A 20724-nucleotide genomic window follows, 5' to 3' on the forward strand; every position below is an offset into this window, starting at 1 on the left:
GAATTCGGGTTTATGGATGACAACGCCCGTCCTCACCATGCAAACATCGTAAACAAATGCCTTCGATCGGAGGATATCACCCGCATGGATTGGCCAGCATTCTCACCGAACTTGAATCCAGTAGAGTATGTGTGGGACATACTTGGCCGACGAGATGCAGCCCGTCAACCACCTCCTACATGTCTACCGGAACTTCGGAGAGCCTTGCTTGATGAATGGTGTAATATTCCCCAAGATCAGATCGATAATTTGATACTAAGAATGCCAATGCGCTGTACGGACTGTATTGTATCGTGTGGGAGACATACTATGCATTAACCATCATACCAACCATGTAATAATGGTTTTTGTAAATAGGGTTTTTTTTTTGTTTGTAATTTGCTCCAGTGAGCAAAATATCGCAATTTATTTTAATGATATCAAACATATAGCATCTTTTTTGCTCTTTACCTTTTGTTTAATAAATAGGCTTTACAAATAAGTCACATTTGTTTTGCTTCTTACTCTTTCTTTTTCTGAACTTCATTATCCTTAATTTATGGACATGAGTGTATATTGATATATATGCATATCAATAAAACCATTTCTTGAATTTTCTGGCGAACATAGTTCATAATATTTCCTCTTTAATAAGATCCAAATCATTAGCAGATTTTTAAATATATTCAGAGATGCACTCACTAAAACTAAGAAAACAGGAATCAACTATGTAGCATAAGCGTATAAAAAAGATGATGGATTTATTCTCATATTCCCGCAACAAAAATCGTTTAGAGTTGCACAAAAACTCATTTCAATCCATACTTTCAGTTTTCTTTCTCAGTTTGTTCATCTAGCAATTTTGCTGCTACTTCTGATGATTCTTTTGGAATTCAAGTTTTGTTTATTCATATCTCCAGCGGCACACCAATAGACAGCTGTAAAATCAGTATGATAAATCTTACACATAACGTCATTACTTTCGTATGTTCTGTGAGATGAAGAAATATTTGTTATCCGGAATAAAAATTTGTCCGAATTAAAAATTGTTCGTTAACTCATCCTACGTTACTTCTTAAATTGGATATTTAAATAGATTTCGATCAGATGAACCATTTCCTTACTATCGCCTGATACAGACGGCATTCATTTGATTCCCTGTGTGTACGATCGCCGGATATAGACAGCGTCTACTCGATGTCCTGAGTGTAGAAGCACCGGTTCTAACCGGCATCAGCGAGATACTGCTTAATCACTGATTCCGTGATGTCGTTGGAGTTTTTTGTTTGTATATATGTATATCATATACATTGATGGTGGCCGCCATCATTTGTTATAAAATAAACGCACATAATACTTTCGAAGGGGACCTACTTCACACTATTGAACAAGAATCATTATATAATAGTACCGTACAACAATAAGATCAGCATTTCGGGAATTAATATTTAACTAAATGTAATACGCACACTTTTCAGGGTAGTTGCATTATTCCAGCGGAGCGAATTACAGTTACGAAAGGGCTAATAATGATATCATTCAAACTATTATCACTATCATCAAAGGATTATAAATGTAACACAGGAGAATGATAAAAAAAATTAAAGTTCACTTTTGTAACATTAGAAAAAAGAAATAATTTAAAGTCGATATTATGTAGTCAAAAGAGGTAAGAAAAGAAGATGATAGACTAGAAGAAAAGACGAAATTTTCCTAGCAATGTTTTTAATATGCGTTTTATTTCTGAAAATCAAACAAAACATATTTATTTACCTTTCTTCTAGTGAAAATTTCGGATAATCCTTAGGCCTTTTAGTTCCATGCTCGAAAACTAGGTTTTTATTTAATAATTCGTGTTTTTACTGCTATAAATTTATTTCCAAACAATTTAATTTGCTCAGTGTCATTTTTTTCATATCTTCACTTTTCATCAGATCATTTTTACTTTCTTGTATACGAAGAAAGCACCGAAAAGAGCAAGTATTGTAATCGTCAAGAAACTCAAACTCGAGATTTTGGTGTATCTCCTAGTCCATGCAATGAGTTTAAAGGACCCATCTTTGGAATTGTATCTGTTTGTCGTTCTTTAGTCTATGAACACCATAACTAAAGAACTCTTTGAGCTAGTACGATAAAAATTGGTATATGGTCTTTACACCAAATTTGTTGATTTCTGTTATACTTTAATGAAATCCATTCAGAGGAAATCTATATGTTCTCGAAGTGAAAACGATAACCACAAAAAGTAAAGAGCTAGACAGATAAAATTTAGTACAGATATTTAACAATATAAATCTGAATCAAATTTGAAACAATTTTCGCCGAGTGATTGGCCATCTGCTGGTCTGTACTTTCTCTCGCAGGTAAGCACAATAACTCAAACATGACTTAAATAAATGAAATTAGGATGCTACCACATGATATATTTCAAATTTTGATACCACTTTTGCTTTTTAAAAATGCTACCACATGATATATTTCAAATTTTGCTACCACTTTTGCTTTTTAAAAATGCTACCACATGCAGTTATATTTCAAATTTTGATTTCAGGCGGCTTGAAAAAAAAAAGCGACCAAAATAAGCATTCGATTTTCTGGTATTTATTTATCTGATCTCGCAGGTAAGCACAATAACTCTAACACGAAATGACTTAAATAAATGAAATTAGGATGCTACCACATGATATATTTCAAATTTTGCTACCACTTTTGCTTTTTAAAAATGCTACCACATGATATATTTCAAATTTTGCTACCACTTTTGCTTTTTAAAAATGCTACCACATGCAGTTATATTTCAAATTTTGATTTCAGGTGACTTGAAAAAAAAACGTCTAAAATAAGCATTTGATTTTCTGGTATTTATTTATCTGATTTTCATTTTTGTACTTGTGTATTCCATTTTCTTTTCTGGTACCTAAGTATACCATTTCTGGTGCATGCGGTTAACCACGCTAAAGATCTGATGCTGGATTCACGGCAAAGAGCGATCTTCCGTAATTGTTGTTTGCTAATGACTTGCAGTTAATAATACACCAGTACTTCGTTTCCTTTGCTATATTACGAAACCCAGAGCTCTCATGCGCCGAAATTAAAAGTCGGAGCACAATGGCTTTCAAGGCCTTGTCCGAAGTCCATAATTTTATGCAGAGGAAGGAAGCTAGCATCTTTATGAGAAAACATTCAAAAAAGTTTTGGGAAGAAACTTCAAGCTAGTTTTTTAATATACGATTTGTGGTTTATTAAGTTGTTGTCGCTAAATAATTATCTATATTGTCTCTACAGCTCTTGTGTATATTGTCTCTAATAAATCTATCATTAAGTTATTGTCCAAACAAATTGGGCAAATACTCTCATAAGCAAAGTTTGTAATCAGAATTATCAGTAAATGCATTCTGCATTTTTGCATTTTTTTTCATTCATTTATTTAAATAATGCTTTATTTCTCTGTTTAAAAATGCGCCTCAGAATGATACAGCAATGAAGGATCTGCAAAGTGTTTTATTTAAATATGCAGAGAGTAAAGAAATAAATGTAATAAAAACACAATATTAGTACATTTATTTCTTTTTAAAGAGAAATGTAACGAGAAGATAGGAGAGAATTTATAATTCCTTACGCAAATTAAAATGAATTATGTTATAAGGAAAACTATTTTTTTATTTTTATTTACCACATTAAAGACAAAAACTTGACATAATCGATTGATTGATATTACCTCAATATTTATTCATTTTTACGTAAACATAAGAGATATTCAGTTACAGTATGAGTTCAGGTGAATGTCCTTATCTCATAGCTTGACTATGCAACAAGATGTAGTTGTAATTATTCAAAAAAGTATACTTCAAGCGGTAATTTATTGAAATTTTGAATGCAAGCATTAGAGAAGTTCAATAAGAGCTCTCATTTTTTTATGGGGCATGTCTTAAGTCCATCTTATCAAACTTTCTGAGGCATATTCGTGCAGTCTATCATAGATTTCTTATATGTTGCTTGTTTTATACGATTTACGTGCAGGTAATTTAATTAAAAAAAACTGTATTGAATCATCATTTGATGTTCTGATTGTTTTTGAGTGTTAAATATAGAATTATGAGTCTAATTAAATTTATTGAATGCTCTTTCTTTCTACGAACAAAGTAGCTTCGAAACTTTTCATCAGAGTCCATTGCGTCTTTAAAGGAAGACTGAAGAATTTTCTCTATCATCGATCCCAAAATCGATCTTTTATTAATTCATCAGTTGAGAATAAGAGTTACGTCATGATATTTGTATCACTTTCTAATACTCCTCTAAAGTGATGCTAATTTCTGAAGATTCCAGCTTTCTTCAAACACCAAAAATGACTATAATCGAAGCTTTGCGTCATATTAACGAAGTAATTAACGAATACGATGGCTAAGAATGAGTCAGAATTGTGATGAATGATGTATAAATGTAAGTGTCGTAAAATAATAAATGTATAAAAGGTTCTTTTTAATATTGAAATCATAAAATAGAAACTAAACACACATTTTTAAGACCATACCATTTATATTAAACGAAGGAAGTCAATAGGTATTATTTTGAAAATGTTTTCAAAATAACTTCACAACACTCTGTTAAATATGTACGAAAAAAAATAGAAAAATACTTACTTAAATTTTGGTTGGATGCTTTTGTAGATTGGTAATCTACGATGGAACCAATTACCAGTAGCAGTAGCAGCAAACTCAAAATAAATCTATATAGAAAATTTTTTTCAATTTTTAGTACAATGTTTAAATAAACGGAAAATAAAAAAGTAGAATAAAATATGAATGTTTCAAAAGTTCGTGAAATTAATGTTTTTAGAGTGTTGATTCGACAAACGCAGTATATTTAAATCGTAGTTCTGGAATCATAGTTCATTGATTCCAATAGGAGATATTTTATAACTAGATATTAAATACTCAGATGCTAAGAAAGTAATAAATACATACAATTTTAATGATAAAAACTTTAAAATGTTTTAGTAATACGTTCAGGGTTTGATTAAACCTTGTCAAGGGCCCAAAGGCAAGGTAATGGTCAGGTCCAATTTTCTCATCCCAAATTTCCAGAATTAAATAATTTTAATTTCTCGATAAACAATTTTTATTAGCAAATTGGCAACCGAAATAACAAAATATTTAATTCAAGTCAATTTTAGATAGTTTCAATGTTTCGTCTAAAAAAATTTCAAAAATAATTTTATATAAAATGTTAAAAATAATTATCAAACTTATTAATACAATCAACATTATTTCATTATAGAATCCGATATTTTTCATTTAATAAAACAACTTATTATTTTAGAATTATAAAGCAACGTAATACAAAATTTGGGAAGAGTTATTAACTTGGAAGTCATTGCAATAGAATAATTTAAATATTTAATTGTTTGAACATTTAAAAAGTTCTTATTCAGTTTGAATGATTTCGAGCTTACGGCTCAAGTAAATTAAATGAATGCTAAAATTAAATTACTCTGAAAGTATTGTTAAAAATATCTGGATGCATCAGGTTGTCAAATTCATCATCTAAAAAATTGTTGTGCCAATAAAAAAAACATTAAACAGATTTCTATTTAGAGAACAGATTGAATTCATGTAGCATCACATCAACATGATAAAAACGCCTGCAAATGCCATATAACGTCTAATTGCCAGTTGACCTACGTCTTAATAGTATAAAATACTAAAAACAGTAAGAAAACACGTTTCAAAATTAAATTGGCATGGAGCATATGATGTGTATCAATCCAGCATGAATTTTCTCCATTGTTTATAAACATTATTGATATTCTAACATAGATAGTTAGAATATCAATAAAAAATACTTTTTGACACTGTAAAACAAAAATAAAGTTTGGGACAAATGTTAATCAAATTTTATTCAAAAATATTAATCTTTGTATTTCATAGTAATCTATACTTATATAAAGCTCAATGTGTGTGTGTGTTGGTGCTCTACAGGCCAGACCGTTTGACCTACAGCTACCAAATTTGGTGCATGTATACCTTGGAGGTCGGGAATGTGCACCTGGGGTCTCTTTTTTTAAATTTTTAATCATAATTTTAATTATTAATTAAAAACTAACTTTCCCGCCAAAAAAAAATCTTTTCATTTTCCCCACCGCCAAATGAGTAAGGCTTCAGTTTTTTCCCCACTCTAATGAGGCTAGGCTTAAGATTTTTCGGCCAATTATTTCAATTAATCGATCTTTCAGATTCATTCTGAGTACTTTTGAATTAAAATAAAACAGAATAAAGCAAATTAAAAATTTCTAATCTGCATAGCGTTACCCCAATTGGCGTAGAAAAATTCACGCATTTGTTACTGTAACTGGCGTTGAAAATTCACGCATGCGCATTGTGTTCTGATTGTTGACAATTATTATCAACGGATGCAGACTTGGTTTAAATTATTTTTAGATTCATTGTATGCTTTTGTAATTAAAATGTATTTATGTTAGTTATATATTTTTTGTACATGCTTATAGTTTTAAGTACATCGTTTTTTAAGTAGTTTTTTTTAAACCTGTTTTCAACCGATTATTTTAAACGATTCGTTTTATTTTGTTTGTGTTTGATGCATTTAAAATTAAACATTGTTAATGAATCGATCTGCTCATGATGAGTCTGAGCAAATTTTGTTAACAAATTCTTGAGATATTACATAAATTAAGAAATATATTCTTTAGTGCCCATAAAGTTTAAACGCTCAGTGACTCTATTTTCAGTAATCAGATTATAAAAAAATGCTTTGTTTCAGTAAAAAAATATTATTATATTAATTGCAGAGTAATCCTTTCCACTTTAATTTAAAGCATAAATTCTACGGGAGCTAACAGAAAATGAGAGAGATACATATTACGTTATGACTGAAGGCCTTTATAATATAATGAATGAATTATATGACAATCAAAATTTGAAGTTTTAAAATATTTTGATGAAGAAGCTATTAAAGTAGGAATTGCATAAAATATTTAATTATTACAATTTTAACGAACACTAAGATTGGCGAACCAGCTGGTCGCCAAAGGCGGCTTTGTAATTCATAAAAATAAATTTAAACTTTTAAATTCTCTATTAGTGAATGTATTTGTGGAAAAATCAACAAAAAATAGTAGGAATAAAATGTTTTTAATAAAAATTTCCTAGCTTAAGTATCTTGTTGTTGTGTTCTAGAAATTTCTCAATATGTATAATTATAATATTCGTCTGAACAAAATTTGTCAATGGTCGATTAAAAATCGTGGTGCACCTATACGATGAACATTCTCGATAAAACAAAAGACAAGTTTCAGGTGTGTGTGTGTGTGTTTTTTTTTCGTCCGATTTTATTGGTATATTTACACTCTTTACCAAGCATAATGGATACTGACTAACTCAAAGATGACGAAACAACAATAAAAATTCAAATTAAGTTTTAAATAAATTTTAATTTTGGTTCAAGAGAAAATGCCAATCTTTAACATCAAAATAACTTTAAATAATTTTAATATGGTAAGAGTTATACTAAATAAATAGCAAGAGATTTAATAAAGCAGTCATAACTATAATCACAAATTTTCAATAATTTTTAAAATATTAAAAAATAATTAATTAGAAACAAAGCAAGGAAACTTCAGTATAAATATTGCAATTCACATCTGCTATGCACAGTTTTTTTTTGTTTGTTTTCTCAAAGTATGAAAATATTTATTGCTTTTAAAATTGATTGAATTCTACAGCAGCAAAGTCTTTGAGAGAATGGAGAGACTTAAAAAATTGCTCACTTACAACAGAACAATATCTTGAAAATATTGTAGCAAACATATTAGATATTTTATACTAATAGCAAAAGTTAATATTCTCATAGTTTAATCGGAAAATTCACGGAAATTAATGAATTTTTTTGCTTTAATCAATGATTTTTCAGGCGAAATGTGATTACCTATTACTATTATAGTAATAAATTACATTAGATTATTACATATAATTGCCAATTCGTCTGTTTGCTATCACTGAAATTAAAAAGCAATTTAAAAAAAACATGCAGTTGGAAAGTCGAAGTTCCAGATGTTGAATTTCTAAGCACCTAAATAGAACATAGAAAAAAAATGTAGAGATATTTGAACTTACATCACAACAAAATGGATGGTTGTCAATACAGATTGTTCTTTTACGTAACACTGAGGTACCTGAACGTCCATTTCAATGGCATCTGAAACTATTAATGCAGACATTAGGAAACTATTCACAGATAAGTTGTTTAAAGTCTATCATTAGTTTAAAAACAATAAGATAGCAATAAGATAAAGTATATAAGATAAAATTAAGCAGGTTTTACAAAGCATTTTGTAACTGGTGTATTTAGATCAATAGTGCGATTTTGAAATTCTACCACTATTTAATCTGTGAGTATTAAAGGCAGAAAACTTTTTTTTTCTTTCAAGGGCAAACATTTGCTGAAAGTCGCAGTATAAATTGTATTTGCACATAATTGGTTGTCGTTTACTTTCCTTGACAATATGTTACTTCAATTTGGCCAACGCAAACAGAAACGTTTTTGTACTTCAGTCAGAGGATATTGATTTTTATCAAAAGCAGTGAATTGAAAAGCTATCTTGTCTATTTAGCTCCTAAAATGTTAAATGCTGTATTTATTTCTCAATAATTATTTCTCCTTAAATTGGTGTTCTTGCAATCAGTCAAGAACACCAAAGTGGGAACTTTAATTTTTAATTTTTCACTGCTCAGTTCATATTTACATTATTTTTATCTGCTAAAATCATTGTGATTGTACATAATATATTCCGATAATTTTGGATGAAGTAATCAATTTGGTTGCAAGTCATAGTCATTACTACATCCAAATGATCAGTGCAATCGAAATGCCTTAAAAATAAATCAATTTTTTAGGAATCAAGCAGGCCAGAAAAATAAGAGCCACTTGACATCATTCATATTACTAATTTGTTTTAATTAGAAAAATCGATACAATATAAAAATCGTAAAAGATTCATATTTAATTTCTCAAGCTTTCTTTTAAAAGTGATCAAGGCTAATATTTTTGTCTGAGTTATCAAGCATTCATTGGATAATGAATAAGGTAATCGTATGAATCTGTTTATCACGATACTATTGGAATGACTTTAAAGTCTTCGGTCTTCTGAGAAAGCAATTACCCCCTTCAAACACATTCCTTTTTTTTTTTTTTTTTTTTTTTTTTACCCTTAGATAAGTTACCCGAAGGCACTCCGACCCACCCGAAGGCACATGGACAAAATTACTGAATGACCGGACCACTGCAGTAGCAATATTGGTGGGAATTGTGGTTGAGTCCTAAGGGCCATCACCGTCCACGGTACAACCCTTCCCTAAGGAAGTAAGTTCCGTCATCGATGGGAGGAGCCAGACCTTCACCTTTTCGTGTACCCTCCAGGGTGGCCAGAACCAACCACCATGTTGGAAGCTTCTCATCCTCACTTTGAGGTGCCCCCTCAGGGGGTTTAACTTAGATAAATTACTCTTTCCGTAAATATTCCTGTTCCTATCCCACCCACTAGATAAATCACTATTTCCGTAAATATTCCTGTTCCTATCCCACCCACACCGCTTTGAAATTGTCATTCCTCAAGATTATAGATTCAATATATGTCTTACACTTCAGTAATTAAGAAACAACTTGGAAATTTTCAACATACTCGCAGTCTTCTGCTGTTAGAAGTAAATTTTACATGTTCTACCACTGCGGAAAGAAGCCTTGATATTTGAAATAAATTAAAAAGAGATAATTATTAATAAAAAAAGTATTTAGAAATATTGTAAACAAATTCTAAAACAACATTCCTATATGTTTGTGTATTTTAATCGTACGTTTTCGTGCTTTTCTTATTGTGCAATAGCTACTTTTATAAAGGATAATAATGACAACGTGAAATGTAACTAACACAATTAATTCGATAGTTAAATTTTATTTAAGATTATTTAAAAATTTGTAACAGTTTAAATATGGTTTTTTTTGTGAAGTCAAATATTTAATAATAATTTTTTATAACTAACAATTAAATTACTTAGCATTGATTAGAAAGTTCAACATTTGAATTATACATAAATGCATCATTGCGAGCTTACTATATATGTTACTATAGCATCGCAGCTACAAATCACATCACCATTGATCATCGGTAACAATTTTATAAATTTATAAAATGACCTACTTCTTTTAAATATAGACTGCATGTCTTCCAGAGTGCAAGTAGAAGGGATACATACGCCGAAGCGGAACTTCAGATAGTGAAAGGCTGCTCCTGCAATCCATAGATCCTTCCCAACCTGTTCGAAAACAAGCAATGAATCCATAAATAATAATTTACTAAGTTGAATCAATTGATCGAAAGAAATAAAATTGATCAGAAAAAAGTAATTGTTAAATTCTACGGCCATGTGATCTTTAGAAAGAAAACAGTGATTACTTAAGAATAATTACTCGTAGAATCTTGGCCCTAGTTGGCACTACTAAAACAAGAGACTCTCCCTTGGTTTAAAATCGATGACTTCGTCAGCGAGCTTGTCCATTATAAACAACCATTATAAAGGGTCATTATAAACAACAACTAGTAGAATGAATCCAAATGAAACTTTTATATTATTAATTTCGAATCAAAATATTAATTTTAAACCCCACGCTATTTAAAAAGTTTTTTAATGTATATATATTTTTTTTATTATTTTATGAAACTGATAATTTTAAAGAACTGTCTATGTGATGAAAATAACAGATAAGTGAAACGTATTTTTTGTGGACACTTACGAAAATAAAGATGTTGTTTGAATTCAAATCTTAATTTTCATTTTATTTTTAATTATCAAAGCAATTATAAACGAATTACAAAGAAAAATCTGTGGATTTTAAGGGAAACTTACTATTTTTTAATGTTTTATTTGGAGATCAAAAATATATATGATTATGGTATATGCTTAGAATGCTTCAATTGAGAGCCCTTATACTCTGGAATAAGAAAAAAGTACCTTTCATGATTAAATCTTGAAGTTTACAATAGTACTTACCTTGCACCAATGCAATATAAGTGCTATTGTATATAAAAAATACTTTTTTTTTTATATATGCAACAATTTTTATATGAAAAACAATTTTTTTTATATATTAGCTACAACTATAATTTTTTTAAAAATTTTGTTTAAAAAATTACTATGCAATAATAAATCAGACATTTTAAGTTTAGAAAAATATCCCTAAAAACATTTTTCGATTATTGTAGACAAAAATGAAGGTATCAAAGTGAATTAAATCAAATTGAAAAAAAAAATTCAACATCACATACATTCTAGGATTTATTTCCATGAAATTATGCTTTTATAAGATTTTTCATCCTGTAAATATCCTAAGAAATCATTTCAAAATTTAAACCTAAATGTTTAAACTAATGTGAGCAAGTTTATAATAGAGGCAAGCGAAACCCCAAAAGAAGCCCCGCATTCCATAAGATAAATTATTATATTTCGATTATTTACCTTATTTTTAAATGATTATATGAAATGAAATTTGAAAAATATTTCATAGCTATTAATTGATTTTGTGCATATGTTTGTTAGACAAGTTTTAAAATGTTTTTCTAATGAATTCTGCGCTTGTAACCGAAATAGCATCAAGAAATTTTATTGATAAAATTCTATCTTGTTTAACCCTTTCTAGGGCCATGGGAAGTATGCTTCCCACCAAATTCATCGACCTTTGTATGAAACTGCGTAAGTTACTATAAATTCTCACAAATGTTTCAAAAGACGGAAATTTAGTGTTTCAGTTCCTTATCTCACACATAATATGTTATGTCTTGATTTATTATATAGCTATTAATTAACCAAATCAATTAATAATTAATCAAATTAAATTTATTTAATAAGCTAAATGAATCATTTTTCTTAAACCAATCTCAGACCTATAAATATTTTAATATATCATGACCAGAAAAAATGGCCTTTTAAAGGGTTAAATGCGGTTTTATAAAATCACATCATACAATTATTAGATGAAATTTTCTATTCTTTCAACAGATGACATTAATGTTTAATTAAATAGTTTTAACAAAAAAAACTTTAATTTTGCTAAATAAGATTTCCATAAATAAGGCTAAATAAAGTCTGCATAATAATTAATAAATAAAGTCTGCATAATAATTAATAAATAAAGTCTGCATAATAATTTGCATAAATAAGGTTTGAGCATTTCTTTCAAAAGCATAAAATCGAAGAAAGCAGAAATCTTACATATTTTTGGAACTTTAATCAATATAAAAAATTTTAGTTTAAGTAAAGTCAAATAAAATTAATATTTTTCAATTTTTTCATGAATAATTATATTTATCAAAAATTCAAATTTTAGTTAAAATCGGAGACTTTTTGTATTTTATTCTTCTTTATTCTTAATATATTCCAATTATTTTAAAACAATATTTTCAGACATTTATAAAAGAGCAAGATACCAAATCATCTGATTTCTGAAATACAGTATATCGTTGTCTTACATTATCCAGTGGTCCTGCGTGCGTGTTCCTCGCCATTGAGAAGTTTCTAGGAGTGGGAGGCATGAGTGGCCTGGCTTCAATGGAGCAGTACTTCCCACGGAACTCGATGCCACCATTCCTTTTGGGAAGTTCCACTTCTAAACATTCGTCATAATCCCCAAAATCGGCAACGGTGCCAGAGAAGAGTCCAGCGGCAGGTTTGGAAGTAGCATCCAACACTGGGAAAGAAAAGAAAAGCTCATGCATATTGCATTGTTCTCTATATCTTTCTTTTAACCCTTAAATGCATAGAGATGTTGATCTGCAACGTATGTTTAAAATTTCGTATCTCTTTATGTAGCAACCTTTACATAGTGAGTTTTTTATTTCAATTTTACCGTTACTATTGTATCGTTTCCAAACGCAACTAGAATCTTTGATAGTTTATTTCTTTACCTGTGACAGTTTTCATTGCCCGCGAGCTATCAGAGTACAATTTCATTTCGGCGGGTGTTACGAATTACGATTATATATATATAAAAAAAATAATAAAAATATGAGGGAAAAATTATTTTTGAACAGAAGTAAGGGCCGCGGTGACCTGGTGGTAAAGCCTCGGCTTCGGTGCAGCAGATTCGAGACACGATTTCACCGACGAACCGTCGTGTAACCAGGTCTGGTGTACGCTAAATTCGTCAGGGCCAAACGTCCTCCAACTGATGAGGCGTGGTGTGAAGCTTTGAAGAGAAGAGTGCCAGCTCGGGTGGCGACCCCGTTATCTGATTGCGGTTCAAAATTATGAGGTTCGTCCCAAAATATCATTAGCGTTGCTTTAAAACGGGAAGTTAATTTAAATAAACAAAAATTGAACAGAAGAAAAGGTAAGAGTAACTAATAATACTTATATTTTTGTATGTACTGATAAATTTATGCAAGTAAAATGCAGCTTTTTTGTGACGTAGAAATACATCTATACGCAAAATCTGCTCTACATATATTCGCTAAACCTAAAGAATCTTCTCCTCCTTTACCGTCTGTGGATGTATGAAATGACAGCGTTGATCACTGGCCTGTATTTTCAAACAGGTTGTGGTGTAAAATTCCACAATGTAAGGGTACCTACATAGTGGTCAGGTAGCAAAAGCAATGTTCCCTTATGTTAAAATGCTAAAAATAATTATTTAATGAATTTTGATGTTTTGTGATATAATAAGAGATACTGTTTATGTTTTAAATATTATATTACTCTGCGCAATAAATTTGTAGAACTCATGGAGTGACTGTTCATAAAGATGTAGAAAAACATCAACATATTTTTTTAAAACATTAAAGAAGAATTCTTATGTTTTTTGTTGTTTATTTTTTTTTATTCTTTACATTAACTACATCCATTTCCCAATTGATTTCAAACTGTATTTATTAAAAATAAAAATTCATGCATTTGAGGGTTAACCACCAATTGTTTAGCTCCCTTAGAATAAGAGTAATCAGGAGTCAGGAAAAGTACGCTTCCGGAGTTACCTTTTCCCTTTTTTAAACTTTTAAATAACCCTCTTTAATAAAAGGCACACAAAAAAATAATTCAATTGGCCAGAAGGTTTCAATATCCTTTGGGTATACTGAGGCTGTTGATCTCCCAATAGATGCTACTTTTTTGAATTAGTTCAAGTTTTGAAATAACACACATTCTCAATATATCAATGGTGTCAAATCAATGGCTGTAATCACAAACGTGTGCTGTTGATTTTTATTTTTTAATATTGCTAGCCTAGTTTATTTCTTTTATGATTTTTTAGATCATCAAGTTTATTGATACTGTTGCCTTGCGAATGTGAAAGGCTTTAACTGTTACAAGAAAAGTGATAATATCCTGAAATTAATCAATAAGTGAAGATATTTTTATACCAATTATCACATCATTAACTGATATTTTTTCATCAAAAGAATATACACAGAACTTTAAATTTAAAAGTGGAAGTGGATAAAGTAAGCTTGTCATGACAACAACAACTGGCTATACAGAATAAGAGGGAAATAATTGCAAAATCGCTATAACATCTTTTTTATAGCTATATAGACTTTGCAAACTTAAAGAAATCGAGTTCCAATGATCTGCTCTTTTTTTACAAAATAAATTGAAGCGGGAGGTCAATAGAGCAGTGTTAATGTCATTTGTTGCTTGTATTAAATTGTTTTTAAATCAAAAAGACCTTGAAAAAATATTTTTGGTGAAAATGACACCACATTTAAAGATATAAAAATAAAAATGCAAAAGAAAAGAAATACAGTTTTTTTTAATAGAAATAATCGCTTTTAAATAAAAAAAATACGCTGATCCACCTCAACTGAGGGAAAAGAGCATTGCTACATTTTCCTATGTTGAAAATATTAATAAGATTGTATTTCAATACATTGAATATGTTTTGCGCAAATAGTGTTATATATATTATCCGAAATTGGTGAGAGAATTGAAATAATTACGGAAACAAATAATATTATTGTTTTTATTGAGATCTCTCGAAATTAATTCTACCGATGTGAATTTTTCAACTTTCTTCGATATTGAGCAAGTAGGATTTTTTTAAACAAGAATAAGCAAATTTTAAAAATTCAAATTAATAAAAATGCAAAAACCATGAATCTCAAAAATATATTAGAAAATTCAAAGAGACAGAAATTTACTTTTACTGCATAATATAACTGATCTGCGATAAAATAAATCTTAAAAAGCAAGATCAAATTGTTTTTTAATACTTTAGAAATGTTTGCCAGGCATTTTTATTCGATAAAAAATTTTCGCTATTGAACTTCAGTCGATTTTGGGATCGATATATTTACGTTTCTGTACAAAATATATTTATAAAAATATTTTTTTTAATTGACAAAATGGAAGCAAAATTTGCAAATTATTAAACTGATATCATTAAGAAGCGTTTTTTTTTTTTTTTTTAAATTTTGGAAGGCTGAAAAAATTATTTTTGTACAATAAAATCTATTCTGTATAATTTCTGAAAATTATCGCAGAAAATCCTCAAAATTCAGCTTATTTTTAATTATTTAAATTGTAATTGAATTTTTTTTAAATCGATGCGAGGTGCGCATTTTCATTTTTCAAGATACATATGTGTCAAGTTTGGTCGCTCTTTTTTTAGAGCGCCAAACCCAAAGAGACATACACACATTCGTCTTTATTTATAAGTAGAGATTCTTTTAAATTCTTTAGAGATTTAACAGGTTCTCTAAAATCCTTCGCTCCCTTTCCTTTTTCCCCCCATAATTATATGTAGGAAATCTTGAAGTGATTAATTTTTTACAAGAATAATTATATTCTTTCGTTATAATAAAGACTACTGTGATACTGATAAGAAATAATTGAATTGCAAGGCATTTTATTAAAGTACTTTTTATCAAATCGAAAATTATGCCGACCCAAGAAGAAAATCAAGCTTAATTTTAAAAATCGTACATTTCGTAATTCATGTTTACATTTCTTATGGTTTTGCATTATTTTGTTAGATGGAACGGTAAAAATAGCGCTTTATGATAAAAGGTTTGTCGAAGCCTGGTTTAAAACAGACATTCTTTTTTAGATTTTCGATATCATTTAGATTCAAACAGAACTTTGAGTGAACTTGAGATATTTATGTAATCAATGTATGCAATTTTTAGATCTAAATGTAATGCCTATGATCGATAATTTTTGTTTTAAAATTTAGAAATATAATAATTCGATGCACAAATGGAGCACGGACAAATCAATCAAAGGTCTTTTAAGAGAAAGCTTTCTTTAGGAAGTGAAAATCCAAGCGACATTTAACAAAATCATATTAAATAATTAAATTCATTAAAATTATTATTAAATTGCAACATAATTTAATTCAATTTAATAAACTCGTATTAATTTATTAAAGGATCGCTGCCTTTTTAGTATCTATGTGTGTATATTTCATTCGAGATAGTAAAATTATGTTACAGTAAATGTGAAAATAGAACATAATATTTTGATAACTTCTCACAACGTTGTTGTACAACATAATCATCAGCAGAGACGAGAAGTTTTAAAATTGAAATATAATTTATACTCGCGCTATGTTTACAAGTGCGAAACAGAGCAGAAATTTTCAAAATTAAACGGGTCTTCTCGGCATAATGCTTGGTTACATAATGTTACCCCATCTGATGACATTTCTATGTGCGCGTATTACAAAAAAATAAAAATAAAACTTCCCGAACAATTAAAGACTGCACCAAAGATTTTTTTAAAAACAATCGAAAGTTAATTTTTCTTTAATATATTTGTTTTTTTAAAAATGCTATAAAATTTAATAAAAAATATTTAAAATAGCTGCAAAATTTTCACAAAATAGGAAATGTAACAATCAAAACAAAAGAAAATTTGTCTCATTTTCTAAGACCAGTAACATATTTTTAATTAATAAAAAATAGATATTTAATCAAATATGATGAAATTACCATTGAAATCTTCCTTATCTTTCTTAATATTTATGAAAAAATATGAAGTAATTTTTGTTCATTAGTTTGTATTTCTATAGCGTACAAACCATTTATGAAATTTACTTTTTTATTTAAATAAGTGAAATATTTTGGAATCATACCAAATATGAAATCACCCGTTTCACAAAATATACTTTAGCTACTCATTTCCCTCATAAAATACAGAAATTCTACATTTTGCTTAATAAAACGCAAATGATAAACAAAATAAAAAATATTTACACTTTAATACTGAATAAAAAAAGTGTTTTTTTTTTATTTGGCTAAACATATAAAAACGAATCAACTTTATTAATGACACAAACATTGAACAAAATTAAACATTACAAAAAAACCATTAAATAAACAGGTGTGTTCGTTCTTAATGTGTTCTGATGGCAAAGAAAATTAAAATAAAATTGATAGTAATAAACAATTCACCAAACGACATACATGCCATTCAATTTGATACAATCGAGGAAGTGATTACGAATGATAAAGAAACATACACATTATTAAGAAATGAATTTTCAACTAAACACATCCGACGAATCATTTACATATAATAATTATCTGTCTTGTCATCATGCAATTAAAATCTCATTCATTCGTCTATGAATACTTTTTTTTGTTTTGTATATGACCCTGATGCACGAAATCCTTTGATAGGCAGTGACAAAGAATCCTATATGGATATATTTATGCGGAATTAAAATAAGAAAGAAAAATGTCAAGTTTTTTAAATACGAAAGAGGGGGAAATTCTCGTCTATATAACATCATCTCAGCGAAAAACAAATTTGTTTATTTGCTAGGAAAATAAAATTAATAATAAATAGTTATAAATTGAAATAATTATTTATTATTAGTAAATTAGTAGTTATATTAATTATTAGTTAATATAACAAAATAATTTAATGAATAATTGTTTTTGGAAATAATTTCTTTGTTATGAAATTAAATATTTATTTCAATTGGTTGAAATGATGATAAGTTTTGTGAGTTTTATAAATTAGATTTTTAAAATAAAAATAAAAGTTTAAAAGAGCCATGCTTTAAGGTAAGACAAAAAAAAAAACGTTTTTTTTTTTTTTCGTTTTTTGTTTTATTGCTTCTGAAATGATAAAAAATAAAAAAAGAGAGAAAGAAGTAACAAAATTTATTGATATTTTCTGTTTTTTCTTTGGTCTAATAAATCGTATAAATTAGCAAAACCGATGTTTTTCTTTAAGTCTCTCTTTTTAATTTCCTTTTCTCTCTCATTTTTTTGTAGCATTAGCTGTATATCCCTCAATTTCCTTTCTATAATTTACAGTCGCTCATTCATTCAAAAGTAGTAAAAATACATGAAATTACTTCAATATGCGATTTTAAGTTCTTAATTGCTCTTATAAGTTCTTCTTTTCTTATCACTATTTAACCTGGTCAATGAATTGAAAGTATAGCAAAATCTCATTTAGATCTAAAATATAGAATCTCAATAATTTTCCATGTTTTTGGTGACACATTGCAAAATTATAATGCTCAGCTTAACGAAATTAAAATCTCATTTACTACTTACAAGAGAATGACCAGAACACTTAAAGTAATATAAATAAACTGTAGTTTAGAAAAACACATAAATTATCATTCTGTCTTTAATTTTTTTAAGTAATATTTCATTCTTTCTGCTCAGCGAGAGATGCTCATTTATGAAAAAGAATTCAAAAATTACAAACGTCCCTATTTTGACCAATAAACACTCAATAAGGATCAACAATATATTCTCAATATTTTAACTCTCATAAAATAGGCAAAATATATTGAAGAATTAGCTATCCGTGATCTTGGCCAATTGTTACGTTTCAAGGAGTTAATAACAGCAACAAAGCATTCAGAATGAACTAAAGTGAGATTCACTTTTCTTTTTGAAGTTGTCTATGTCATGTTTGTTGAATGTTAAAAACAAGTTATACTTTATAAACTCCACAACATGTGTTTAAAGCAATTGCAACTACTCGTTACCTTTTTGAAAACTAACTTGAAATTATTTACTCAGTGAGCGAATGCAATACAATTTTTTCTCTGACCATGCTGAAAAATATTATGTTGATTTTGAAAAGCAAAAAACATTTTTGAGAACAAATGTTAAAGGAAAGCAGACAGTCGAGAAGAAATTGTATATGCTACGAGATGAAAGCGGAAGTGAAAATTTCTACTATGTCAAAGAATGCAATTTTTAATTATTAGTTTCAATACTGGCAAAAGCACGCGATTGAGTCTTTTGATGGTTTTGTTTGAATTTCATCATAACATTTAAATTGAAAACAAAAGAATATTTTAACGTCATATCATTTAAATTAAAAAATACATCAACAATAAAGAAAAGGGTTGTACTGAAATGCAATTGATATCATTAAAAAGGTAATTTTTTGAATTTTATGATATTGCAAACGCCATCTTTTATGAGATAAAATTTTTGTAAGATATGAATATCGATTTTCATATCAAGTCCTGGCGTTATTCATCTAGCAACAGTTAAGCCTATTTTAAACAGATTAAACTTGGTGTGGCGACTAATTTTACGAGCTGCTAAAATAGGCGAGACCTCTCCAGAGAAATTCTGATTATAATTTGTAGGTCTATTAATTAATTATGTAAAAATTAAATTAAATGTAGCTGAAAAAAAGTGTTCAAGAATAACATTCGTAAAATATTCCCGAAACATTCGTAAGGCGGTTTGTTTACATTTGACTGCTGCCATTCGACATAAGTAATAAGAGCGATTTCTGTGCCCCATATGTTAGCATTATATACACGTATACAGACAGATAATTTGAATATTTCGATTGCGAATATTTTTTTAACTTTTAACTCGCTTTTTGTTTGTGTGATGTAAATTTAACAAATGATTCTCTTTAACTGGAATATTGATTTATAAAATTATATATTATTCGTTTTCTCCATGGAAAATAATATTCACTAAACTAAGAAGAAATAATAGTTCAGTTCCATATTTATTTCCAATGATTTTAATGTCAAAGAGCAGCAGAAGTTAGAATCATTGCGAAAAGCTTGGGGACTGAACCCAGTAAATATTTCATTACAATATTCATTATGCCTGAGTTCTCCAATAAATGAAATATTATCTACTGAAAACAAAGAATAAAACAGCAGGGAAAATATCTTCCTAAAAGTCTAATAATTTGTGCTTATTTTTACATTCTTGCCATTCATTCTTAACTAATAAATGATATTCAAGTTTTGAAGTTATTTTCGCAATATATTATCATCAATTAAAAATGAGACATTAGAGGTAAGCAATTTTTTAATATGCAACGCATCAACTTTCTGTAATTCATTGATATGGTGACAACAAGGACAAAAAGTGCATATTGACCTAATTTAATAAATCCTTATTTTTCCGAAGCTTGTACTTTAGTTAGTTGAACATTTAAAAAACTAATACTATAACAAACAGATAAAGAGAAATTTTAAAAATTCATGAAAAAAATAGCCGATTTCTCTCAATTTTTGTGACTTCTAAGACTCATGCGATAGCAGAAGATATTGATCACTTTCATATATTTCCGACGTTTTATTTCTCAACAGTTAGCAACCTTTCTTCAATATTGTAACATGATAAATAAATTTTTTTCAGTCACTTTACTGCTTATTCATGATTTTACAATGTTTAAGAATTTTATTTTTCCTTCAACTTAAATTTCAAACAAATAATGTATCTTAACATAAACTTAA

The 20724-nt window shown here is 28.5% G+C and overlaps 1 protein-coding gene across 1 annotated transcript in view; it reads right to left on the minus strand.

Moving 5' to 3' along the window:
- LOC129975177 (nose resistant to fluoxetine protein 6-like) overlaps window positions 1-20724 on the minus strand; it is a 71855-nt gene that overhangs the window by 34701 nt on the left and 16430 nt on the right. The window contains exons 2-5 of the mRNA XM_056088148.1: window positions 12515-12732; window positions 10190-10304; window positions 8109-8196; window positions 4620-4705 (exon numbers count right to left, since the gene is read on the minus strand). Of these exons, the coding sequence (XP_055944123.1) occupies window positions 4620-4705; window positions 8109-8196; window positions 10190-10304; window positions 12515-12732 (507 nt within the window). The remainder of the gene's footprint in view (window positions 1-4619; window positions 4706-8108; window positions 8197-10189; window positions 10305-12514; window positions 12733-20724) is intronic.

The sequence above is a fragment of the Argiope bruennichi genome, chromosome 7 (assembly GCF_947563725.1).
Source record: "Argiope bruennichi chromosome 7, qqArgBrue1.1, whole genome shotgun sequence".
Classification (NCBI taxonomy): Eukaryota; Metazoa; Arthropoda; class Arachnida; order Araneae; family Araneidae; genus Argiope; species Argiope bruennichi.